This window comes from Ruditapes philippinarum, unplaced genomic scaffold (assembly GCF_026571515.1).
Source record: "Ruditapes philippinarum isolate M1 unplaced genomic scaffold, ASM2657151v2 ctg3418_1_1_1_1, whole genome shotgun sequence".
NCBI lineage: Eukaryota > Metazoa > Mollusca > Bivalvia > Venerida > Veneridae > Ruditapes > Ruditapes philippinarum.
Genome location: NW_026867244.1, coordinates 10,480 through 30,332, shown reverse-complemented (window position 1 = coordinate 30,332; position 19,853 = coordinate 10,480). Strand labels below are relative to the sequence as shown.

Below are 19,853 nucleotides of genomic sequence, written 5' to 3'. Positions count from 1 at the left end.
AGTCGTACAAGAATGTCGATAGTTACCTCCCCTGACAGCAGTTCTCACAAATGTTACATTGTTTACCTCCCCTGATAGGAGTCGTACAAGAATATTGATAGTTACCTCCCCTGACAGTAGTTCACACAAATGTTAATTTGTTTACCTCCCCTGATAGTAGTCGTACAAGAGTGTAGATAGTTACTCCCCTTACAGTGGTTCACACAAAATGTTACTTTATTTACCTCCCATGTTAGTAGTCGTACAAGACTGTTGATAGTTACCTCCCCTGACAGTAGTTCACACAAATGTTACTTTGTTTACCTCCCCTGATAGTAGTCGTACAAGATAGATAGTTACTCCCCTTAGAGCGGTTCACACAAAATGTTACTCTGCTTACCTCCCCTGATAATACTGAGTAGTCGTACAAGAATATAGATTGTTACCTCCCCTGACAGCAGTTCACACAAATGTTACTTTGTTTACCTCCCCTGATAGTAGTTAGTTTGGCCTTTCCAAAGTATAAAAAAATATGGATTTCTTTAGTTAAAGCGTATAGTTTAAAGTTGCATTTTATGCATCAGCATCAGTGCTTATGTTAAGTAATAGAAAGAGCACCGAAACACGAGGCTATCTGATTTGTACGAGGGGGCGTAGCCCCCGAGTATAAATCAGATTGCCGAGTGTTTTGGTGTTCTTTCTCTTTTGTATCATAGTCAAACATGACAGCACGTTCCCTGTTGTCATAATATGAAACCACAGGAAAAATTAACCAATGAACGAGCATTTGAATATGATATTTCTGCCCCTTTCCCTTTCTCTGCCGTCACAATATGTAAACCCCAGCAAAAATGAACCAATCAACGGGCATTATCTGGAGTGCGGGTAACTAATACCCGCACTCCAGTTACCGCACTGTGCATGTATATGTATACGATTTAACTTTTTCAACAGAAAGGTCCCCAAACTATGATACAATTCATGCATGTATACATATGAGTAAGTAGGCATATCGGTGACAAGTTTATTTTACAGCCAATCCATTATAACTAGTCCGGGATGTCATAGAAAGGATTCAGGATTGAACGGTTTTCTTTTTATTATATTATCACATTTTTGCAATGGTTATTTACTGTATAATATGAATTATATAAATATCTAAGAAATTTTTAATTTCGCCCTAAGAAATTTCTTGATTTGCATTTAATTAAAAAAAGAAAACAAAAACAACGCGCGCGAAAACAAAAACAACACGCGCGCGCACTCACCAGAAGCTTAACGGAAGACTGGCGGAAAGGACCGAAAAGTTGATACTGAAATCAACTTTTGGAAATCGTAATATGGTTAAACTGGCGCCTTTGTCAACAAACCCATCAAATAAACAATATAAAACATTGAGTAATAAAAACGATGGCTCAACCACCATCCAATCGCGTGTTGAAGTAGATAAATTGTTTCTAAATTCCAAGGATTGTTGATAATTTACATTTTCTTTCCGCATTCTTGATGAACCATTGCGGAAATTCTAAAATATTTGTCGTCTGCGCCTATATGGGATTCAATTATATTTAGAAAGCTGACGTTTGGACCAGAGTACCTTTTAAAGCAGCATGCCTCCAGATTCAGTCTATTTTTCATGAAAATTTTGAAAATGTATTTAAAAGTAAAATATTGTGAAGTGATATTAATTAACACATATCAACAACGCTTACAATCCATGTAAATTACCTAAAAAGAGGTCAAAATATGCATTAATAGCCCTTACTGCGTAAGCATGCTTGAAAATATCTTTTAAAGCAGCACACCTTCAGATTTATACTAATTTTCATGAGAATTTGAAAATGTATTTGAATGTGTAATATTGTGAAGAAACCAAAAGGAAACAATTTACACATTATCAATGACTACCAAAAAGTGTTTAAAATGTTCATAAATAGCCTTTACAGCGTTAGTAACGGCAGTAGAAATATAGTTGTAAATTCTGAAAAATCAGTTATTAATCGCACATAATATATTTCTTGAATCTTGAAACTTTTTTACTTTTCCTTACATCTTAGTACATTTTTCTCAAGTTTGATTTTATTGAACTATTTTGACTCATCTGGAGGCATGTAGCTTTAAAAGTGTTCAACAACAGCAGACAGTGTAGCTGTCCTAAAACAAAGACATTTTTACATTTTTCTGCGCCTGTTTTTGGTGTGTTTGTTTATTTGGTGTGCAGGTGTTTAAGTGAAATATTTGGTTGCTAGGGACTTCGTGACTACAAACGCCGTCTTTATCTGTCCTCAACGATAAGTATAAAACAATTAGACATTTAAATTTCAATAACATTAAAGTACAAACAGTATGTGAAGTAGAAATGAATTTTTTGTTCAATTCTGGATTAGGTAAGTGAAATTATATCTCTTCAGGACGATGTACTTAATAAGTTAGGTGCAGTTTATTTGGTCATGCGAAAAGTTAATGGATGAGTTTTAATTGGAATGAGATTTTTTATAAAAAGAAGTACAATTTCATTTTTTTTTTCAAAAATAAGAAAGCAATTTAATTTACAGTTCGTGAAAGAAAATTTTCAGATTCGGTAACCAAGGATTGGTGTTAATATATGGGAGAGTATGATATTAATTTGTACTGGGATGGTGTTCTACTTAATGTCATCAAATCTGTTAACAGAAAAAAATCTCTTGTTTCGCTATAAAGACCGTCTCACTTTTTTTGAACGCTTCCCTACTACTACTCTACAAGCGCGGCGGCGGCGGCATAGCTAGAAACTTTACCGTCCAGATAGCCTGAGATGTTTTGCTTATTCATAACATACACTCTATTTCATACTCGATCCTGTTTTGATCTTATCGTCGATTTGCCGACCAGAAGCACAAAAAAAGTGGACAGACTGGAACGCAGGCTGTACTGTCTAGACTGCTCGTCCTTGAAATCTTAGTAGATCCTATTTGTCAGGCAGTTCAAATTTAGACTGGTATTTTGATAATGAAGTCCGTAGATATGAATTGGTTCCGAGTTCAGAACAGGTCAAATCTATTACGCTTATACGCCGCGTGAAATGTTCAAGAGTTCAAGACCCACTTCAGGTTAAATGCACATCAGGTTAATTTAATGGGTTTATTTTTAATAAATATTTCATTACATGTAAAGGCTTTTAATGAGGCCTATGCGGGACTCAACTGAAGTCTAAAGGGCATGAAAACTAAAAATTCTCGCACTTTGGCCAAACTAAGCAAAAGTCAATAACGAAACTTGCTCAGAATAAGCTAAAAAGGACTTTTGAGCTTTTCTTAGCCTTAGCTTTCCCTTGTAAAACATTTTTTACAAAAATTCGAAACCTGTTTCCAGTCTCATTATGCCAGAACCCCCCTCCCCTTTTTTAAAATTTACAGAATCTAATTTCCCCGAGCGTAAGTATATCTCAGGTATTTTTCCATTTGACTGGTTACTGCTGTCTCCTTATAATAGCCTTTGTAACACTTGGACCCCACCGCTGTGAGTTCGAAACAAACCAGTGAGTTTTGATTCTTTCCTGTGAGAAAGCTGTGCAACTAGTTTACGGAACGTCGGTTGTTCTCTCCGGTGCCCGTTCATGCCTGCAATAATGTACGGCGGGGCACCTTTCATGTGAGAAAGCTGTGCAACTAATTTACGGAACGTCGGTTGTTCTCTCCGGTGCCCGTTCATGCCTGCAATAATGTTCGGCGGGGCACTTGATATAAGGTCTTCCTCCAGCAATAATGCAGTGAAGTCGCCATATGACATTTACAGTCCTGATGCTTCTTAAAACCCGACCATCTAAATAAACGTACTCTTTGTTAAACCCTGTAAACCATTATAAATTTCATGCTTTCGCTTCCCTATTTCGAAAAACATTTTGTTCGCGCCATTTTTGTCAGCGTTTCCGTGGTTTCCATTACTTTTATAGTGAAAAATTGATTTTTTTTTAATTTTCTTGGTTGAAGATGTATAAACACTTCTTGTAAATTGTTAATGTGTGTTTTTATCTTCAAATAAGGCAAGTTCTGCTGTACATTATATAGTAAATTCTTTATAAACAATTCTGACATGTTTAAACGCTTGTGTGTCATTAAAAGGCACATTTTGCCTCAGAATTCCCTATTTATTAAATTCTTTAGAAATGTCAATATGTGTTGAATTATGTCTCAATAATAGATTAAGAGTATGTCAGATGTTTAGATAACTGAAAAAAAGTAGCGCTGCATGTGCAGTTGTATGTGGTAAAGGTACCAAAATGTAAACAAAGTAGTACCGGTATTTTGACTCCCATCACTTAACTTATTACGATTGACAAAAAAGCAAAAGGAGAAAAATATAGTTTATCTATATGGCAAATGAGTACTACTATGTATGTTTTGGAAACTAGCAAAATACCATAAAAAACATAGAAAAGTTATTTGAGAAATAAAAGTAATGGCATTCTGCAGCATAAAGGGCCTTAAACCATCTCCTTGCGGCTCTGGTTATTTATATTTACAACCATGTATAGTCGGCTATATAATCTGTCAATTAGAATTACATGTTACTAGTAAGTAAAATATGAGCCGCGTCATGACAAAACCAACATAGTGCGTTTGCGACCAGCATGGATCCAGACAAGCGCAGTCTGATCAGGATCCATGCTGTTAGCTATACCAGTTTCTCTACTTGTAAGAGTTGGTAAGCGGACAGCATGATTCCTGATCAGATTGCGCGGATGCGCAGGCTGATCTGGATCCATGCTGGTCGCAAAACCATTATGTTTGTTTTGTCGTGACGCGGCTCATATTACTTGAATCTTGAAACGTTTTTACTTTTCCTTACACCTCAGTACATTTTTCTCAAGTTTGATTTTATTGAAATATTTATACATGCGGCATTAGATTTACATGTACAATGGCTGATATTTCCCGGGTTACTGACATTTTATCTTTCATTTCAAACGAATGTTTCACCTGTACATAATTGACCAGCAGACGACACTTTCCGCTTGACCTTGGGTGAACTTTAGCCTCAGATAAACAAACGGCATACATGTATTATAATAAAAGACATGTGTAATTAATACGTTTCTATCTTTTCTTTTCCTTTTCCTTTTATAATTTTATTGCATCCTTTTATTCTTTATATATCTTACGTTTGTATTTTTATTTAAAAGAGTATTTATGCTTCTGGTGGATGGGGGAGAGAGGGGAATATATTTGTTTTGGTTTTATCACAGAGCAATATTTTTCCTCGTATATTTTGGTTTTATTATCTTAGAGTCTTTAGAGTCTTTAATTATTAATTGGTTTTATATTTACTTTTACAGTTTAGTTTGGTTTAGTTTTATTACAAAGGGTTTCTATTTGCTTTAAATTGAAAGTAATCATTGTGATTTGGTTTAAAGAATGTACTAGTAGAGAATTATTGTGATTTTGATTAGAGAATCTTTGTGGTTTGGTTTAGAGAATGTTTTTATTTATTTATTAATTAATTTATTTATTTTTATTAATTAATTTATTTATTTATTTATTTAAATTTATTTATTTATTTATTTATCAGGGACGTGTATGGTATTAATATCAGCCTTTACTCTGAGTGGTGAGTATTTTTGTTTTCACCTACATTTATTTTATAGGAAATCACAAGATTTAGTCTCCTGTATGAATGAATTATATTATGTAAAATGTTTGTCACATTGTAAAAATTCTGAACAAGTTTCATATAGTTACTTTAATTATGTCTTTTGAAAATTCTTCATTAGTATGCACCTTTAAGATTTATAATTTATTTAATTTTTATGGAAATATAGTTTTAAATTTAAAAAAAATTATTGAAAAATGTTCATGTTTTTCGTTTTCCCAAAAATAATCTTCATTTTTACAAAATACAAAAGTAACAAAAATACATTCCCCCCATTGGGATCGGGGTTTTACCACGATATGGGGTCCCCAAAAAACCGTTTTTTAGTCTTGCCCCATTTTGGGGTTTTTTTTATGCAGTTCAAAAAGTCGCTGTGGCTCTAAAATCGGTGAAAAAAAACGATATTCCTTTTTTTGTAATGATTTTTTGTTCGGTCGAGCGGCCGCTTTAAAATGTTGGGAACTAAATCCTTTAAAAATGAGCCGGGCGTCAACGACAACAAACCAACATAAATGGGTTTTTTTGCGAACAGCAATGGAACTAGACCCAGCCCTGCTCCCCATTCTGATCAGGATCCATGCTGTTTTCGCCTATCAGTTTCTCTTAACTTTTTAAGAGTGGTAAGAAACAGCAATTGGATCCTGATCAGATGCCGGATGCGCAGACCCCTCGTCTGGATCCATCTGGTTCGCAAAACCCCTATTATGTTTGATTTTGTAATATTGGCATGGCTTCATATGTTTAAAAAATTCCCCTAATTTTTTAGTGAATGGTCAGTATGTTTCTAAAATGCATTGTCCAGTAGGGAAAAGCGGCCCCCCTTTTAAACCACATTGTGGAAGGAATATGTGTGAAAATGGTAGTTAACCCCTATTAAAGAGGTAAGTAAAGTTCCCCTTGGGGTTAAGAACACGTGGTCCGTTTCAGATTCATGCCCTAATGGTTCATTGAAAAATTTTTGAAATGTTTTTGAAATAAAATATTGTGATGTTAACAAAGATATTAATTTACACATACCAAACGATGCTTACAATCCATATGTAAGTTACAAAAAAAGAGGTCAAAATATCCAAAAATTCTGGAAAGTTGTCAGGAAGGTTGTTTTGATGATTTCTAGGTCAAGTTCAAAGATGGGTCATCTCCGGTTAAAAACTAGGTCACAGGAGCTAAAAATAGAAAAATCTTCACTTGGATCACTATCAAACTTTGTCAAAATGTTTGTCTCAATGAAATACTAGGTCACAGGAGCTAAAAATAGAAAAAGCTTGTTAACACTCAAGTGAATCCAGTTTTGATCCAACTATTCAGGAAATTTGTCAGAAAGGTTGTTTTGATGATTTCTAGGCTCAAGTTCGAAATATGGTCGCTCCAGTCAAAAATTAGGTCGCAATTGCCCAAATATGGAAAACTTTTAACACACTAGAGGTCACATTTTTGACTCAGTTGTCATCAAACTTGGCCAGGATGCTTGTTTACTTAAAGTAATTGCTTGTATGCGGTTGATGGGTCAGGGGAGCAATCCAGGGCCCTCATGGCCCTCTTGTTTCAAGTGTGATGCTCTTGAACAAGTTTGGCTTATTTGCAGGTATGCAGCTTTTATCTGCTGAATTCTTTTAATTCCGCCATTTTCAATGTTACTCAAAGATAATAGGCAACAATCGCAACTTTTCGGCTAAATAATCATCGAGGCGTTCCGAGTGAAAATGGAAGCGATGTCACTGTCCATTATATCAAGTTAGCTAGCTTTATAGAATATTTAAGAGTATACATGGTCCGATTGCACGAACGTACAAGCTTGTGGGACTCGTTACTGATGACAAAAACTCACTTTCGGTTCAAGCAGATCTTAAAAGCGTTAATATCTAGATAAGTTAACTTAAAGAAACTTTCATAGTCAAGTTGAGCTGAATTGACTTTATATTTCAAAAGATTGACTGTTAAAATGGTGTTTGACCAACAGGCGATATTTGAAACGTTTAGGATAAAATTGTAAATCTGCCTTAAATATAAAAAGACTGTCCAACTCTTTTGTTCACTTAAATTCTAATGGATATTTACAGAAAATTCTTAAGGATCCGTGCGTTATATATTGTTTTTGCGAAGTCAATTATTAATAAATAAATCAAAAGGAATTATTGCAAAATGAAAACTTATTTATATGTTCACATGTTTACTCACTATATACCATTGGATGGGCATAATGACACTTGAATGACATATTTTCAGTTAATTTTCTGTTGTTTTCGTAGTTGTTGTTGTTGTTAGTTTTGAAACAACAGTACCAGTCTGGTACATACATTTGAGAGCTTCAGTAATTCGTACATTAAAGGGACTGCACTGAGGAGTTTTTTTTTTACAAGACGGGACTGGAAATAGTTTTTCCAGATTAATATTCCTATTGTTGTATGAAATGATGATAAAATTACCGGAATGATTATCCTAAATTCTTTTCCAAATGTCACAAAATTGAAAAGCGATGCAACAATTTTAACTCAAATCAGGCAAAGAATAGAACAAAAATACGATTTTCTGAGTACATTTCTTCATTGTCTTTTGCTCACCGTGTGTAGTTATCTGTCACGTAAGGAGTTCAATTCATATAATGTTTACGCTTTTGCATCTCGGTGAAGTGCCTTTCTTAATGTACATTCATTTCGAACTCGATTTCATAACGTTTCTATCAGGGATTGAGCTCGTTATTGACATTTATGTACCATTTCCGGTATAACTCATTTCCGGTATAACTTTCACTTGTTTATAAGAAAAAAATATTAGACTAGTTAACGTACTATTTTTCCAGCACGTAACAGCATTTAAAAAGTTATTGACATGATCAGAAAATTTAGTCATTCAATGTCATGACGTACTGTCATGACGTACTGTTATGACAGTAAAAACAAAAACAAAAAAATGCTGATAATCAAAAGGGGTAAATATCCGTTCAAAATGTCGACAGCCGTACAAGTATATACATGTCGATCAGTCTAAAAACATGATTGGCGGACGGTAAGTATTTATCTATTTTTAACATATCCTAACTGTAATTGAGTAAATCAATGTTAATGGATTCATACTCAACATCTAAAGGAGCCTGCTTGCTTAAAAAATTCTGACCCTGTGTAAGCTCTACTTTACGTGAATTTTGATTGAAAATAAACAAACTTTCCGACGAGATGCGGCATTTTTTTTAAAGTCACAAAAACTTATGTTTCCTCATGATAATAAATCATTTTAAGATACGATTCGTAAGAGTCAACATTTCGTCATAAAATATTCCAAACCATACCTTTAAAAATGCTTTCCTTTTAAAGATAAAGGGTATTTTATTTTAAGTTTGTATGTTTTCAAAATTTGAGTAACGTTATAAACCGTTCGCCTCTAATTCAATCATATCATCGGCATCCACTCATCAACAAGTATGAATAATTGCTGAAAACCGTTTAAAGAAACATTTATTAGGGCTTTTGTGTTATAGTTACTTTGAAATGTTCATTTAAAAATAATATAAATTAAATGGTCCTTTTGATGGACCTCATGCTTTCGAAATCCATCTACACTTCAGTAATTTTCTAAAATTTCCGCCATATAAAACGATTTATTTTGTAGCATATCAATTAATTCAAAGTATGATTATTAGTTAGTTAATAAGTAAATTAGTGGGCGAGCACGCGTGCATACGTGTATTGGTTGATGGTTGTTGGGGGTAAAAAAAATTGTTCATTCAATATATGGCATATAGTGGACATATCCCATGCAGTGAATGGCTGTGTCACCTGAGATTTGCAAGTGCATGAATAAATAATGCGGAGCCATGTTTGCATTCCCGCAGAGTGGTAACATGTTATTGAGTATTAAAAACTTATGTAAATTAAGTTAACATGGCTTTTCCTGTGTAAACACTGACAGAGATCTGATACAAAGAATCTTTAAAATCATTCATATAAAAATAATTTTGTGAAGAGCGGAAATGAATATTAAACAAGGTGCGAATTGAGGCATATTGAAGCGTAGATGGATTTCGTTAGCATGAGGTCCATTATACAAAGTACCATTTATCATTACATTTGTATATAGTTCCTAGTTAACAGCTCTAAAAATTGTTTCATTGAACGGTTTTCAGCGTTATTCATTCTTTCTGATGAGTTGGATGTCGATATTATCATTAGATAGAGGCGAACGGTTGATGACGTTACTCAAATGTTTAAGACATTCAAACTCAAATACATTATATCTTTAAGATAAAATTATTTTTACTTTGTCTTTTTTTATGATCATTTGAATATATTTTGTTCTTCTAAATTTCTGTTACAATTTGTTTTTATTTCATTTTTGTTCCTCTCTTTATAAAGAAACCAACTACATGTCAAGTGATTTTATTTTTAATTTTATTCAACATTTTTGACATTTAAACTATCTTATTCACACTACGATTGCAAAATATTAAAAATTGAAAATATTGATCAAGATATCTTACTTTTTCATACTTTATTTCATTGTTTTTTTTTACATTTCTGATAATGCTTTTTATGATGTTTCATATTTTCCCCAAACTTAACACAACTGCATATCAACCTGTGTACAAAAATATTCTTTCTAATGCATTTTTAACTATTTGAAACAAAATAAGTCATAAGAAAAAGATAAAAAAACAAAATAACAAAAACACTCAAATGTATGGAGATTACCTAACAATATTACGAGCATCTTAATTCATGAAATAACACTGACAAATAACACTTACACGGACGCTCTGCTTACTGCGCTATTAAGGCACATTTAAACAATTATAACGTTTTACTTTCTGTTTTATTTATTAGACCCCAATCTGCCTTATCTATTTTGAACTCGACTTTTTTTCGATAAGAATAAGTAGAGCTATTGTAGTCACCGGAGCGTCGGCGTCGGTGTCTGCGTCGGCGTAACCGCTTATGTTAAAGTTTTTTTGTAATACCTCAAATATTTTCAAAGTCCTTTGACACATGGTTTTGAAACTTTGTACACTTGTTCACATTCATAACCCCAACATGTAGACAGGAGGAGGTAACTGTATCAAGCATTTTGACAGAATTGTGCCCCTTTTTCGATTAAGAATTTACGTTAAAGTTTGCATACCACATCAGATATTTTCTTATACTATTGACATCTGGCTTTGCAACAAGTTGAAATTTTATACTCTTCTTTGAGAGCATACAATGTATAGGGACGGACTAGAGTAGTCGAGCGTTGCAGTGCTACCGACAGTTCTTGTTCCCATTGATATTTTTTTTGAACAGTACTTTGGCAATTATGCCCGCAGGTTAAAATTTGCAAAGTGTGAAATATTTCTCGAATATTTGATGCATACAAAAACGTTTTTAAAACGTTCACGTTTTGCAAAATTAAAATAATTCTGTTTTATACATAGAATGAAAAGTAGAATTTTTCCAAGAACTTATATAATTTTTATGGTCCTTTTAAAATTTCAAAGCGGACTTAAAAAGACGTTAACTAAAAACCCCAGTGGTTTGCATTTATATTGTTGTATTTAAACCGATTCAATACATATTTGTAAAAACTAGCCTCCTTATCAATAACGATAAGGCAATGGCATATTTTTTAAGTCTGCCATTCATTCAAAGGGCGGACAACTCTTTGTCTCTTTCTCATAAGAGAAGGGGAAACCTGTGAACGCACAGTCACTTTACATGTCCTCGATGCATGTATGTGGTCGCATGGTCGAAAAATTCTAATTTAAAAAGGTGTCTTAAACATCAATAAGAACTTTGATTCTCCTAAATAGGAGACCCTAGAAAAAACCCTCTTACGTCATTTGCTATGTTACCAGGGGAGGTCTTTCTAACCATCTCGATTTTGCACGCAACAGTAACCTCTCTTTTGAACCCTTACGGCATTTGCAATATTATCAGGGGAAGCCACTCTAACGGACAATATTTTGAGTGCAACACTAATTCTCTTTGCCATTTATTATGTTTTTAGGGGAGATAACTCTCATCGACTCGATTTTGATAGTTACAGTTACCGCCCTTTTGCACTCTTACGCCATTTGCTATGTTTTCAGGGAAGGACACTCTCGTCGACTTTGTTTTGAGAGCAACAGTAACCTCCAATTTAAACCCTGATATCAGGGGATGTCACTCTAACCGACTAATTTGAGGGCAACAGTAACAACCTTTTGAACCATTGCGCTATTTGCTATGATATCAAGGGAGGCTACTCTCACCGGCTATTATGGCAGCAATAGTAACCTTCCTTATAACACTTACCCGTTTCAAATTTACCTATCTGTCAAATTAAAAACGCTATTTTGAATTTTCTGTATCTTCCGGCCTATGAAACGTAAGTTTTTGTGACTTGTTAAAGAATACCACATTTCATCGGAAAGTGTGGTTATTTTCAATCAAAATTCACGTAAGGAAAAGGTTGCACAGGGCCAGAAATTTGTTAGCATGCTCCTTTAGATGTTGACTATGAATCCATAACATTGATAAACTCAAACACAGTTGGGATATGTTAAAAATAGATAAATACTTACCATCCTTCAATTATGTTTTTATAGCGACATGTATATATTATAACGGCTGTCGACGTGTTGAACGGTTGTCTACCCATTTGATTGTACGGTGCGATTATTGTTTCTGGTTGGGTCTTGAGTCACACGCGCCAACACAAAAGTGGTCATAATTATGGCGACTTTTCAGCTTTACTTGATGAGGAATACCTCAAGTGCCCCTCCGTACAGACCCCTGACTAGAACTGCCGACACGTTCCGTAAACTAACTAGATGGCTTAAACACACAAAAGATTTAACGTCGCGGGATTCGAAACCACAGCAATGAGGGAAGAGTGGTTGACCTTAAACCCTGCACATTCCCATAAAGTTCTTAAAATTTATTTGATAAACTGTTACTGAAGTGTCAAATATGAAGGCTTTTATTTTGTGTTTTTAGTGACTTTAATTGGTAATGGTCATTTTTTGCAATATTGATGATTAGTTTTTTGAACTTGTATTCAAATGATGTTAACACAAAGTAGATAATTGACATTAAAATCAATTAATGTGAAAACGGCAAAGCCTCAAAGTGAGCTCGATTAATTTTTACCATGAAATTGTATCAAATAATCGTTCATTTCTATTTCACATTTTTCCGTTTTAAAACAGTCATTCGGTATTTTATACACTGCTACCGTTTATTCTGGTTCCCTGTTTTATTTTGATTCCTAAAAAGTGCGCAGGACACCAGTCTACGCATCCGACTATCAGAATTCCTCGGCTTTTATCTTAAAATTCGAAAAGTTGAGATTTGTCAATTCAGTACTGCCGACGAAAGTTTTTAAAACCATCACTATCTAGCAAGTACTCGCGTTACCATAAGGCTCTTTTTGCTTCGAGCCATGGCCGCCATTTTGAGAGCCATTTCTAAAATATATGCACTAGATAAGATAAAACTCTCCAATAATTCTAATTCAAGAATAATATCTACTAATTTCAGGTATGTTATGTGGAGGAAGAAATAGACATCGGTGGTGAAATTGTAGTGAACGCTGGGTGCCGAGAAAAAACGGTCAGTTTATGTTAAGTTTCCCTTATTGTGCCTTTATAGTATATTAGAATCAAAATCTACGTAATGATTCACGAATCTTAAAATTGTTTACAAAGATGTTTTTAGGAGTAGTTCTTTTTTTACATAAGTAGAAAAGGAAAATTTAAACTACCGCAGTACTATTATATTTGATAAAAGAAAATAATATATATAACTTTACATTCATTGCTAAGTACTGGTTGGTTCCAGGAACGGATTCGAGAGTGTTTCAATAAGCTTATAGCTTCCAACACAATCGAACTTAAATAAATTTGTATAAACTAAATATAAAAATATTTACTTTAAATTTGCATGCCTTCAGATGAGCCAAACTGTTTCAAGAAAACAAACCTTGAAAAAATGAACTAAGGTTTTAAAGTAAAAATATTCAGAATAATTTACATGTTATATGCATTTAATGACTGCATTAGATAGTATTTATCACCATATTTGTACTGCGTGACAAACGAATTTAGGACTTTTTTTGCAGTTTCGGACCTCTATTTGGTAATAATCGAGTGTCTTTTGCAATGTATAATTTCATTTCTTTTTTCCACTTGACAATATTTTACAATTTAAAACCTTTTAAACATGTTCATTAAATCAGCACGAATGTACGCTAGGCATGCTGCTTTAAGAATAAAGAAAAAAGAGACTATTTCTGTAAAGATTTTATATGCTTTGAAAAGCGAAATTTTTCTGTCCTTTCAAAATTTACATCTTAGATTAATCTGTTCTAGAAATGTGACGCAATCGGCTGCTTTGGTGACGAAAATAAGATCAGAAAAAGGAGCGCCAATCAAACCTCAGTCGGGATACATAGTGGACAACTAGATAGAGATATTGTATGTCATCACTGTTGTGACGGAGATTTCTGTAATATGTATGGCTGTCCTGATTCATGTAAGTAGACAAATCGTCGTTTTTTTACTCCCCGCCTCCTCGCCAAAACACCCTCCCTTCTATCACGTGACGGAGATTTCTGTAATATGCATGGTTGTCCTAAGTCATGTCAGTAAACATTGGCGTCGTTTACTGTCGCCCCACCCTACCCTCTGTCACGTGACGGAGATTTCTGCAATATGTAAGGTTGTCCTGATTCATGTAAGTAGACGAGGCGTCGTTTACTGTCTTCCCGCCAAAACACCCTACCCTCTATCACGTGACGGAGATTTCTGCAATATGTATGGTTGTCCTGATTCATGTAAGTAGACGAGGCGTCGTTTACTGTCTCCCCGCCAAAACACCCTCCCCTCTATCACGTGACGGAGATTTCTGCAATATGCATGGTTGTCCTGATTCATGTAAGTAGACGATGCGTCGTTTACTGTCTTCCCGCCCAAACATTCTCCCTTCTAGCACGTGACGGAGATTTCTGTAATATGTACGGTTGTCCTGATTCATGTAAGTAGACATGGCGTCGTTTTTGCCTCCCCGCCTCCTCGCCAAAACATTCTACCCTCTTTCACGTGACGGAGATTTCTGTAATATATATGGTTGTCCTGATTCATGTAAGTACACAAGGCAACGTTTTCTGTTCCCTGCCAAAATTGTTACCCTTTCTGAACTGACTGATGCAAGAAGGCAAAGTGACGTGTTTATCTTCGCCGCCCAAATCCCCTCCATTATTGCACCTGGCGGACTGTTTTTGCAATATGTAAGGTTGTTTTATTTTCATGAAAAAGACAAGGCGACGAATATTTACAAAAGGCTAGAGGACTAGAGAGAAATATAATTCTTAAAGAATGTCCAAAACGACAAAATTGAAAATGTTGCAGGCTCGGTTTGATTGAGTTTGATTGAGCCTGTTCATGGACGGTACTTGAGTACAGCCAACTCCCACTAGCACATTCTTACGCAGAATTCATCATTTGATATGAAATGGTAAAATTTAGATTTAAAATAATCTGCAACTGTGTTAATATGTCGGGTATCAGGAAACCATGAACATGATATATCAGAGTCATTCCATGAAAAGCGGCATATGGTCTGCAAGTAAATAAATGCGTGTGACCTAAACGAGAAAACACTAAGCGAAACTAATAAAATTGAATTTTGAGAAGGTATTAACGGTATGAAGCTTGCATACCACAGACAAACTGTCCAAAGACAAATCTGATTTCTGTCATATAGTAGTCCGGGCAGTCCGGACCCGTTTAAATAGACAAAATGGAGTTTTTGTCCCAACTACTCAAATAGTCCTCGAAGTGATCAATCCTTTTAGTCAATAAAGTTAAAGTACATGTATCATTACTTACAACAAACAGAACCCGATATACTAAATTCGATTAAAGGTCGATATTTACGTCAAGCTCGTTGAGTCACATGTATAATTACAATTTTGATAAAAACATTTTTGTTCTTGTTGAATAACTAAATGTTTTTATGCCAATTGTGACCTTTATAAGAACGTTTTTGTTCTAGCAAAATAACTAAATGTTGGTGACCTGTTAGCTGTACTGATGTAGGAATTTGACCCGCCAAATACGTAAGAAACACTTGGGCACGAGCCGCACGATTATTGTGAAACCACGAAAAGAAAATTTAATAACGTATACTGTGCGTCATTAAAAAGTATGGTTTTTTTTCGAAGCACCTACGGCATTGATTACTTTTTCTGTATCAAATGAATATTTTTAGGCTTATGCTACAGGTGCATCTATAGACAAATAGTCAGATTGAATACTTAGAAATAGAATTTTTTAAACATTGAATGAGTCAGACTTGAGAATATGAGAACAGAAACAAATTAACAAAAACTGGAGGTCAGCGAGTCCCTTTTCTATTTATTGGCCCTTAATTTGAAGTTTATCCTTATTTTTATTGCATACCGGCGCCAATGATGGCAGAAAGCAAGTAAAATGTTATGTGGAGGAACAAAATGCATCCGCGCAGTCTGATCAGGATCCATGCTGTTCGTTTACAAACCCTATTACAAGTAGTGAAACTGATAGCAAACAGCATGGTTCCTAATAAGACTGCGCGAATGCATTATGCTGGTTTTGTCGTGACGCGGCTCAAATGTTTCTCATTAACACATTTTCAGTTTCTTCTTACAAAATATGAAAAACATATATTAAACAAATTGTGAACATTGGGTTTCTTAGGCATATATACGTATATATATTTATCTGCGTTAAAATGACCTGTAATAGCAAAAAAAAATAAAATAATAAAAACAAAATAAAAATAAGCGCAGACAACTGGAAAACGGGCTTGGGTTTCGCTTAAAATCTTTCTGTTTTCATATTTTAAGCTCACGCAAGTTTAAAACCGTTTTTATTCTGCATGTATGTTTTGTAACTTAAGCATAGGCCTTTAAAGGAACTCCAATGAGGCCCAAAAAGCCTGAAAGCAAAGAATTTAATTTTATTTCAACTACCAACTGAGGCACTCAGTATAGAAAGATATCAATGATAAATTAGAATATACCCAGAAAAAATGTTAAAATCATTGTGTTTTGCTTGCTATTCTTAGCCCGATTTGAGTATTATGGGTTATTTGAGTTAGCGAACAATCTAAAATTTATTTAAAGCTATTAGTGTAGTCCAACATCAAATGAATCTTAATCTTGATGAATTATTTCCGTCCTGTCAAAAATAAATAAATAAATAAAATAAAATAACAACTAAAAACAAAAACTCAGTGGAGTCCCTTTAAACTTTCGTTTGTAAAATTTTCTTAAGATGGAAAAGTCCATTATATGTCATTACGATCAAATGCAGCAACGGGTTTTTGTATTTTCTGATCGCAAGATCAGTAAATACAAAGCTAACATCCACGGTCTAACACAAAATTTCCTCACAGACCTAACAACGCAAAGTAGTTCTCACTCAAAACTGCTTAAAAACCAGCAATTTAAAAGAAAGAATAGTTTTTAATGGAGGCATTAATCGAATTACAGTGCATTAAAAGTTTAGATTAGTCAGAAGAAATATGAGGTTACAATCGCAAATTTCGCGGATGAATATCTTTTATACCAAATGAAAAATGTTCGACTATTTCCGTAAAGCTTAATCAATGAAAATGCTATTTTTAGCTATGTCGATAACCGAATACTCCATAGCGTAGTACACAAATAAATCTGACTGTCGATATATGTCGGACTGTTTTGGCGAGAAGATTAAATTATTTTCATCAGTGTTGAACAACAGGTTTATCGTGAACAAAATACCTCGAAATTAATAAATGGAAATTTTCAATTTTAGAATTATAATGTATTTGTTTTTATTTTACTTCACTGTGGTGCAGAGGTAGCGCGCTCGTTTAGGGTGTGAGAGGCCTAAGGTTCAAATCCTAGTCGCGGGCAACTTTTTTTTTAAGTGTCTTTTTTAAGGAAGTAGCCACGATATGCAAGGATAAAGTGTGGCTGTCATAAAAAAAAAGAAAAATGTTTTTTTTTTATGTAACTCTAGGCATGCAAAATTCCATATGTATCAATCTCAAACTGTTATAGAAGAAAATCTAAACACTGTCGCTGCGTAAGATGAATTATAGTATATAAAAATAAACTTATACAGGAAAGATCAGAATATACGAAAGAGCATGCAGCCCTTTGATTATGTTATTTATCAATCAATTGCAGTTACGGTTTCACTGAAATGCGGTTACGGTTATCATGCTATTACAAATCAAATGCGGTAACTGTTGTTTTATGTTTATACGATCAAATGCGTTAACGGTTTTTATATGTTCTTAAACAATGTAATGCGATAGTGGTTTTATATGTTACTATACGATCAAATGCAGCGACGATTCTTGTATTATCTTACGATTTATTGAAGTGACTGTTTATATGTTATTTCAATAAAATACGGTAACAATTTTTATATGTAAATATACGATCAAATGCCGAAACAGGTTTTATATATCATTATACCATCAAATGTGTTAATAACAACGCATTAGAAAAGTTTCAGACATTTCAGATCTCTTCAACAGACTCGCTTTAACATGCTTCAAAATGGTTGTCACCAAATTGTTTTAATAGCCTGCAAACGTTGCTCCATACTTCACGTCACTGTTGTTATATTTTTCTGGTCCTTCGGGATCATTGATGCAAGCACTATTACGTGTTGAGAATTGAGTACAACTCAAGCCGGTGCTAGGGGGTGTGAGGGATGTTGCACTTATTCATTATCCCTCATGTACAGACTCAATCAAACCAAGTCCGCAATTTTCATGTAATTTTGTTGTGATTAATGCTTCCGAGGGATCACCTTGTTTTCAGATTTTTACATCTTACCTCGCCATTAAATTCATCGACCTCCATTTCAATTTTCGTTTAAGTTGATGTCAGCCATCTTCCCGGAAGTCGATGTTTTGTTTGCGATCACGTTTTACAGCCGGAGTACTGTAATGTTATCAAGAACTGCGAGGCAGGCTATGTAAGAACAATATTACTACTCGTATAATATATTGAAATTGTGTGGCGGCAACTGTTTTTTCACTTTTGTGACTGTTTATGTAACTGCCTTCTTATTTTGTAACTGCCTCTGTATCTATTTCCGTATTTTATAACTGTTTCTGTAAATGTTTTCTTATTTTGATACATTTTTCAATAACTGTATAGCTGTAAAAGCTACAGCTTTTTTATTTTGTGACTATTTTTATAACTGTTTTCTTATTTTGTGACTGTTTTTATGACTGTTTGCTTATTTTGCTACTGTTTCTATAACTGTTTTCATATTTTGTTACTGTTTCTGTAACTGTTTTCTCACTCCATATCCGTTTTTTTTAATTGTAATCTTATTTTATAACTACTTCTGTAACAGTTTTCATACTTTGTAATAGTTTCTAAAAGGCATTTTTGTGTTTTATAACCGTATTTTATAATCGTACTGTATTTTTGATCTGTCAATTAAAAAAAATACAATGACCAATTGATTTTTTTTCAGTCCTGTGGTAAAGAAATTATGTCATTTGGTTCTGGTATAAGGTACACCTTGCTGTGTATCAGGACACAGGTGCGTTTTATGAGCATTCTTTTTGGTGTTGGTATTTTTCACTCCGGATCACGGCAATAAGCCACGTTGAATTAACCCGAGCACAGTTCATCGTTCCTGGGCAGGCTGTCAAGCAGTAGACTTCTGTACATACCAAAGCAAAGATACAGTGCATATGACTATTTAAAACATTGTCATGGTCAATCAAAAGAAAGTGACCGGCACTGAGCCCGGGAATCGAACTCGGGTCGCTCGATTCACAGTCCAGCGCTCTACCTATTAAGGTAGCCGGAAGGATATCATAGATCGTTGCTCATATTGTCACAGTTTTTAACCCTGTACACATTGTTTTTGAGTTTGGATTCATACGCATTCTGGCCAATTAGCAGTGATCTTTTACATTAGTATTTCACTTTTATTGATAATAAGTATGACGTGTTTGAAATTACAAAATGTTACGGACTGTGGTTATTTAACCAGCGTGCGTAATAAGTGACATATTAGTCATTAGATCAATTACAATGAATATGACCTGCACCGCGTCCGGAAATCGAACACGGGTCGCCCGATTCACAGTCCAATGCTCTACCTATTGAACTAGCCGGAAGGATATGAACAAGTTTGACATAGACCGTTCCTCTTATTGTCACAGTTTTTAACCCTGTACACATTGTTTTTGAGTTTGGATTCATACGCATTCTGGCCAATTAGCAGTGATCTT

The 19,853-nt window shown here is 34.4% G+C and overlaps 1 protein-coding gene across 1 annotated transcript; it reads left to right on the top strand.

Annotated features, from left to right (window-relative positions):
- Positions 1 to 8,553: 8,553 nt before the first annotated feature.
- On the top strand, positions 8,554 to 19,213 carry LOC132735403 (uncharacterized). Its single transcript, XM_060722343.1, has 6 exons — positions 8,554 to 8,571; positions 13,098 to 13,169; positions 13,928 to 14,090; positions 14,400 to 14,591; positions 18,477 to 18,574; positions 19,085 to 19,213. Exons 1-6 carry the CDS (start codon positions 8,554 to 8,556, stop codon positions 19,211 to 19,213), a joined length of 672 nt encoding a protein of 223 aa, XP_060578326.1.
- Positions 19,214 to 19,853: the final 640 nt, after the last annotated feature.

Coding starts and splice junctions, on each gene's coding strand:
- LOC132735403 (XM_060722343.1), top strand. Junction 13,170..13,927: donor CTGGGTGCCGAGAAAAAACG/GTCAGTTTATGT, acceptor AATCTGTTCTAG/AAATGTGACGCAATCGGCTG. Junction 14,091..14,399: donor GTATGGCTGTCCTGATTCAT/GTAAGTAGACAA, acceptor TCATGTAAGTAG/ACGAGGCGTCGTTTACTGTC.